Source organism: Centropristis striata, chromosome 3, assembly GCF_030273125.1.
Source record: "Centropristis striata isolate RG_2023a ecotype Rhode Island chromosome 3, C.striata_1.0, whole genome shotgun sequence".
Taxonomy (NCBI): Eukaryota; Metazoa; Chordata; class Actinopteri; order Perciformes; family Serranidae; genus Centropristis; species Centropristis striata.
In genome coordinates, this window is record NC_081519.1 from 45,086,368 (window position 1) to 45,094,032 (window position 7,665).

Genomic DNA, 7,665 nt, shown 5'->3' on the forward strand with positions numbered 1-7,665 from the left:
TTCAGTCAGTAGCAGGGTTCAGTCAGTAGGAGGGTTCAGTCAGTAGGAGGGTTCAGTAGGAGGGTTCAGTCAGTAGGAGGGTTCAGTCAGCAGGATGGTTCAGTCAGTAGGAGGGTTCAGTCAGTAGGATGGTTCAGTCAGTAGGATGGTTCAGTCAGTAGGAGGGTTCAGTCAGTAGGAGGGTTCAGTCAGTAGGATGGTTCAGTCAGTAGCAGGGTTCAGTCAGTAGGATGGTTCAGTCAGTAGGAGGGTTCAGTCAGTGGGAGGGTTCAGTCAGTAGCAGGGTTCAGTCAGTAGGAGGGTTCAGTCAGTAGGAGGGTTCAGTCAGTAGGATGGTTCAGTCAGTAGGAGGGTTCAGACAGTAGCAGGGTTCAGTCAGTAGGAGGGTTCAGTCAGTAGCAGGGTTCAGTCAGTAGCAGGGTTCAGTCAGTAGGAGGGTTCAGTCAGTGGGATGGTTCAGTCAGTAGGAGGGTTCAGTCAGTAGGAGGGTTCAGTCAGTAGCAGGGTTCAGTCAGTAGGAGGGTTCAGTCAGTAGGAGGGTTCAGTCAGTAGCAGGGTTCAGTCAGTAGGAGGGTTCAGTCAGTCGGAAGGGTTCAGTCAGTGGCAGGGTTCAGTCAGTAGGAGGGTTCAGTCAGTAGGAGGGTTCAGTCAGTAGGAGGGTTCAGTCAGTAGCAGGGTTCAGTCAGTAGGAGGGTTCAGTCAGTAGCAGGGTTCAGTCAGTAGGAGGGTTCAGTCAGTAGCAGGGTTCAGTCAGTAGGAGGGTTCAGTCAGTGGGAGGGTTCAGTCAGTGGGATGGTTCAGTCAGTAGGAGGGTTCAGTCAGTAGGAGGGTTCAGTAAGTAGGAGGGTTCAGTCAGTAGCAGGGTTCAGTCAGTAGGAGGGTTCAGTCAGTAGGAGGGTTCAGTCAGTAGGAGGGTTCAGTCAGTAGCAGGGTTCAGTCAGTAGGAGGGTTCAGTCAGTAGGAGGGTTCAGGCAGAGACAGAAACAGATGTGATCTCTGAGGTTTGTTTCTAACAGAGAGAAAGATAAAGAGAAGTTGAAAGAGAGATAAAGAGCTGCAGGATGTTTCTCCTCTTCTAGTTCTTCACTAAATATCATACAGAAAATACTTAGTGGAGCACCGATTTCCTAAACTTTGTGGGATCGGCGATCGGCCGATTCTTTGATGTCAAACCGATCTGGTCTAGCATCTGATCCATCAGGTTGGACCTCTGGTCTAGATGTTCCATCTCTGAGCAGTAAACTGACCTCAGTGTGTGAAACCAGCTCATTGATCCTTTAACAGATCAATAAATTAACCCTTCGTTCCTTCGTTCCTCTCAGCTGATCTCGGCCATCCCCACCCACCACCTAAAGTTCCTGAAGGAGGCGGGTCACGGCACCACCAAGGAGGAGATCCACGAGGAGGAGCTGACGGAGGGAGCCGACGAGATCGACCACGCTGAGATGGAGCTGAGGAGAGGCCAGATCCTCTGGTTCAGAGGCCTGAACCGCATCCAGACGCAGGTACGAACACCTCCACCTCTAACTCCACCTTCACCTCCAGGTTCCTCCCACAGGTCCGAGGAGCTGACTCCTGTTCCTGATGCAGGAAGAAGATTCATCTTCTGGTTTGTTTGTTTGTTTGTTTGTTTGTTGGTTCGTCTGCAAAACAAGTCAGAGTCAGCTGCTCCGTCCTCTCAAGGTGTCACAAAGTTATTATATTAAACCTCTGAAGTCCAGAAGAAAAACACACAAAAAAAAAAAAAAAAAAACACAGATAAAAACATACAATTACCAAAAACACACATAAATTACAAAAAACACAGATGAAAACACAAAAAAAAATACACACAAAGCACACAAAATATTACAAAAAACACCAAAAAAACTGATAAAAAGACACAAACATTTACAAAAAACAGATAAAAACACACAAACATTTACAAAAAACAGATAAAAACACACAAAAATGACAAAAAGCACAGATGGAAACACAAAAATGACAAAAAACACACAAAAAACCACAGATAAAAACACAAAAATTTACAAAAACACACAAAAAATTACTAAAAACACACAAAAACACAAAAAACACACAAAAAACAGCCCAGAATCAGAAGAGAAGAGACGAGGTGGAGTTTTGTGTTTGCCTCTGCAGTAATGAAGTCAGTCTGAAGGTGGAGGAGCAGCGTGACAGCAGACAGGATGCTGCGTTACACAACATTCAGTCCTGGAGGAAATAAATCTTCATACACAAGCAGCTGATAAAACGTCTCCACTCAGTTTATGTAACAGGAAACCAGAAGAGGGCTCAAAAAATAAGAAATAAATACCGGGAATAAAGCAAATACATGCTGGAAACAAGTACAATTATCTGCCAGAGCAGTAAGTTAAGAATTCTTTAAATCAGTAAAAATATCTAGATACTGGAAAAACAATGATGTCTGGAAATAAATACAAATATTCTTATTTTGAGCAATTGTGTCTTGAAAAGCCCGACTGTAGTAACATTAAAATAAACCAGAAATACTTGAAACGAGCACGTTTTGGTGATAGAAAATACTTTTGAAATATCATTTAAACTCCATGCAACTAAAACTCTCAACTGGAGCCAATATTTGAGGTAAAAACTCACCATATTCAACAGTTGAAGAGATTGAAAAGCATGAAAAAGCTCACAATGTCAATCCTAAAAACAAGTCTTTACACTATAAGATAATTAAATAAGAAATAATAATAATAATAATAATAATAATAGTAATAATTAAATAAGCAAATAAAGCTATGGTCAGTAGGTAAATTATACTCAAAACAAGATAATTAAGATACTATTGGTAGATAGAAGAAGAAAATACTTGGTCAGCTTCATGTTTTCTGCTCGATGGAGATAAATGTGTTCTGGATTAAAGAAATCAAGGTGTCGTGCTTTAGTTTGGAGTCACTGAAGGAACCAACAACCGTCCTCCACATTTAACATGTTGGAATTAAAACAGAGAGAGAGGAGGTTCACACACACACACACACACACACACACACACACTCACACACACTCACACACACACACACACACACACACACACCGACGCTGCACTTGTTGTCCAGTTAATTTCACACTCTGCTGCAGAGCTTCAGTGCAGAAATTAAAGACGGCATCCAGCGTGGGACAAAAAGCTTATTGGATATTTTTATTCTGCAGCCAGTCGGTGACGGAGGTAAACAGCAGCTCCCTCTTCCCCTGTGACTCACTCTGTGTGTGTGTGTGTGTGTGTGTGTGTGTGTGTGTGTGTGTGTTACATCCTCCTACAGGATGCATGTTCACTCAGAGAGCATTAGCATGTCCTCAGGCGGTCCTATTCAGTCCCTATGGGCTTCATTAGCCTCCATGCTAACACCCACCTAGCAGTAACACAGCTCCCACACACACACACACACACACACACACACACACAGAGAGAGAGTCAGTGGGAGAGGTCAGGTGTGTTCTTGCAGGATAAACTCTCTCTTGAGTTTTTCTGTTTCACCTCTGAAAAAGTCTCAAAAAGTCAAACTAACAGACTTTTCAGGCATCTTAATGTTGTTCCACATGTCTTCTCTCCTGACTCAACCACCAGTATCTCATCAGCAACAATATCTGGCTGCATTACAAACATAATAACTTTTTATTTAGAGCGGCTTTAACCCTCTGGAGTCTTCTTCATCACATCAATGACCAAAAAAGACACAAAAAGACACAAAATGACTAAAAAAGAAACAAATGAGGAGACAAAATGACCAAAAAAGACACAAAATAACCAAAAAAACACATAAGACTCTCCTCCTCCTCCTCCTCCTCCTCCCCCTCCCCCTCCTCTTCCTCCTCTTCCTCCTCCTCCTCCTCCTCCTCCTCCTCCCCCTCCTCCTCCTCTTCCTCCTCTCTAATCCTGGTGGGCAGCGTTGAACGCCTCGACAGTCAAACACAGAAGGAATAATTAGAACCAGCAGCTCTTCACTGAGCAAACTTTATCAGACACTCAGAGACACGTTCCTTCTCTTCCTCCTCCTCCTCCTCCTCCTCCTCCTCCTCCTCCTCTTCCTCCTCTCAGAGAGCTTCCAGTCTGATTCTAAAGCTCTTTATTCATCCTTTCTCCTCTCCTCCTCCTCTCTCAGCTTCTTCGGGTTTTTGTCTTTCACTAAATGATGAATTCTTCTCTCTGTCTCTTTGTCTCTTGTGTCTCAGTGTCTCAGCTGTTGGACATGTCTTCTTCTTCTTCTTCTCTCCTTTCTGTCCCGTTTCTGCTTCACAGCAGACATGAAATATAACGACTGACCTTCAAAACTGTCACAACTGTCTAGTTTCTTTAAAGGAAGGGGACCTATTATAAAACACTCTCTCTCTCTTTTTACATTTAAGACTCTGAAGCCTTTCAACCCACGAGCTGTGGAATAAAACAACCTGTCAGGTTTTAGTGGGCCGCCTGAATCACAAAACCTCCACTTCCTGTCACAGCCAGACTTATTAAATATATATATAAAAATATATATATACGTCCCCCAACATCTGAGGAAAACTACCTGAGTTTAGCTAGAAATGATTCTTCTTCTGGAAAAGTCATGAGGAGAAACTGTAGTTAATCACAAGGAGAATGATGCATTAAAAAATATTCTAACATTAAAATAAAAACAATAAGCAGAGAGGAACAATCACATTCTCACATACACACAAAATAAAAGTAAAACATTTACATCAAATCAAGCCTGTAAAAGGTTTCAAGACGTGATTTAAAAGACGTTTCTCCAGTGGAAGATCTGTAGCTCGTCACTTCTGCACAAACCTGAAGCTGAAAATAATAAATAATACATAATACATATTACATAATACATAATATATAATAATATTATATAATTATGTTACACAGCACAGATACAGGACTCAAATGCAGCACTGAGGAGGCAGAAACAGGAGGTAACCAGTCTTTAATCACAGGCAATGGTTTGGTACACGGGAGTTCAGCCAGGCAAGGCAGGCAAACAATCCAAAGGGAGGCAAGGCAGGCAAACAATCCAGAGGGGGGCAAGGCAGAGTCCAAAATCAGGCAAGGGTCAAAACCAAAAAGCACACTAGGAAAACCAACAGTCTGGCTCTGGGGACACAAAGGGTTTAAATAGAGTCAATGAGGTGATGAGACACAGGTGTGTGATTAGGGGGCGGGGCCACCACCAGGTGGGAAGCTGGAGCCTGGAGCAGTCAGAGGAGGGGCTGACTGGGACAAATACATAATACGTCCCCTTTAAAACCCTTTAAAACCCTTTAAAACCCTCAGAAACCCTCTGAAACCTCTCCAAGGTCTCTCCTTCCTCCTTGTCTCCTTCCTCCCTGTCTCCTGTCTCCTCTCCCTGTCCCTATCTAATGGTATGTTGTGGGTGTCCTCCTCCAGAAGGACGTGGTGTATACGTTCCACACAGTGCCCTATCTCCTGTCTCCTTGCTCCCTGTCTCCTTGCTCCTTGTCTCCTTCCTCCCTGTCTCCTGTCTCCTTGCTCCCTGTCTCCTTGTCTCCTTGCTCCCTGTCTCCTCTGTCTCTATCTAACGGTGTGTTGTGGGTGTCCTCCTCCAGATGGACATGGTGTATACATTCCAGACGGTGCCCCGTCTCCTGTCTCCTTCCTCCCTGTCTCCTGTCTCCTTGCTCCCTGTCTCCTTGCTCCCTGTCTCCTTGCTCCCTGTCTCCTTCCTCCCTGTCTCCTGTCTCCTGTCTCCTTGCTCCCTGTCTCCTCTGTCCCTATCTAACGGTGTGTTGTGGGTGTCCTCCTCCAGATGGACGTGGTGTATACGTTCCAGACGGGCCAGGCGCCGGTGCCCGGTGCCCTGCGCCGCCAGCCGTCCGTCGTCAGCCAGCACAATGACGCCACTGCGGCCAAAACTCTGTCTAGCCCCACCCACGTAGGGCTTAGCTCCTCCTCCTCTCTCACCAACTCGGCCGGGGCTCCGCCCCCTGCCGCTGCTGCTTCCTCCTCCTCTGCAGGCAGTGAGTCGGTGGCTAACAGCTAACAGCACGCTAACGCCTGATCCTTTGTTTCTCTGTGTGACTGCATGACTCACAGCTCTGAAACTGTTTCTGTCTGCTCATCTTCATCTCTAATATCTCTAATATCTCTCAGCTGTTATTATAAACTACTCACAGATCAAACATGACAGTCATTTACATAAAGCTGCAACAGATGAGAGTTTTTACAGTAAATATTGTAACAGCAGTCACAGCTGTCCTGTGGTAGAAAGATACCAGTGTAGAAATACAAGTCAAAGAAAGTCCTACGATTAAAACAAAAAGTATTGGCATTAAAATATATAAAAAATTATATACATATAATATTTTAATTTGCAGGTCAAAGGACCTTAATTATATTTTAACTGTATTATTTAAAAGTATTATATTTATCATTATTTATATTTATATGTTTTTTTATTTTTTTATTTAAATTTGCAGATAAAAGGACCGTACTTGTATTTTTAACTGTATTATTAGAAATTATAATATATATAATTATCATTATTAATATATTTTTTAATATATTTTTTAAATTATTTATTTATTTTTATTTTTAACTGTATTATTTAAAATTATTATATATTATATTATATATTATTTATATATTTTTAAATATATTTTTAAATTATTTATTTATTGAAATTAGCAGGTAAAAGGCCCTTCCCTGTATTATTAACTGTATTCTTTAAAGACCTCCTGACCTGTTTCATCTCTGATCTCTACTGTGTTTCCTTCTTCATCTTCTTCTGCTGCAGCTTTTTTCCCCCTCGTCTATGTTAATAATCTCCTTTTATTTGAATACTTTTCATCCCGTTTCCGCTCCTCCTTCCTTTCCGCCTGCTGCATGTTGTGGAGATTTAAACTCTTGAACATGTTTCCATTAACCCTGATGTGACTTGCTGGCTGACGAGTCGATGACAGAAAGAAAGAAAAGCTGCGAGTCGCTCTGATTCGTGTCAGAGAGGGAGAAAAAATCCCTCATCTATTTTCTTTGTTGTTTTTTTTCTACTTCTTCTTCTTCCTCTTCTTCTCTGAGGCGACAGCCTGGGCACCAAGATAATTTTATGGGTTAATCCTGAGCAGGGTTAAATCTGTCAGGCTCAGCAAGTCTCTCATGGTTTAAACAGCCAAGAGCTTTTTAACTTGTGAGCTGTGTGTGCACATGTGTGTGTTTGTGCATGTGTGTGTGTTTGTGCATGTGTGTGTGTGTGTGTGTGTGTGTGTGCTGGTTGCATGTGTGCTCTAAGCTGCAGTGCTCAGCCTGCAGCTCTCCTGTGGTTCAGTAATCGAGAGCTTTGAACTGCAGGGTTATTAATTATGATGAAGAGTGTCTGCTGGTGCGTATGAATCAGTGTGATCAGCTGCAGCCTCGGTGGATTCATGACAGAGAGAAGAGAGCAACTAGAGGACAAAATGATTCTGGCTCTCAATGTGATTATAAATACTTAACAGTGTGCATGTGTTTGTTGTTTTTCCCCAGTGTGTGTGTGTGTGTGTGTGTGTTGTTTACTGGAGCAGCGTTTCGTTTGAAATGTTTCTGTACGAGTGAAACCATCAAGTCTGAATAACGAGTCGGGCTCCTCGCGCCTCGCGGGGCTCCACAAGTTACACTTTCCTGGTGTTTTTCTTGTTTTTTTTTCTTTGTATTTGTACATGTTT

The 7,665-nt window shown here is 42.8% G+C and overlaps 1 protein-coding gene across 2 annotated transcripts in view; it reads left to right on the forward strand.

Annotated features, from left to right (window-relative positions):
- LOC131968840 (plasma membrane calcium-transporting ATPase 1-like) overlaps positions 1-7,665 on the forward strand; it is a 91,314-nt gene that overhangs the window by 71,294 nt on the left and 12,355 nt on the right. Inside the window, exons 19-20 of one of the 2 annotated variants that reach the window (XM_059329884.1) lie at positions 1,323-1,505; positions 5,775-5,864. In XM_059329884.1, coding sequence (XP_059185867.1) covers positions 1,323-1,505; positions 5,775-5,864 — 273 coding nt within the window. The remainder of the gene's footprint in view (positions 1-1,322; positions 1,506-5,774; positions 5,865-7,665) is intronic. The other variant, XM_059329883.1, reaches the window with a different exon arrangement.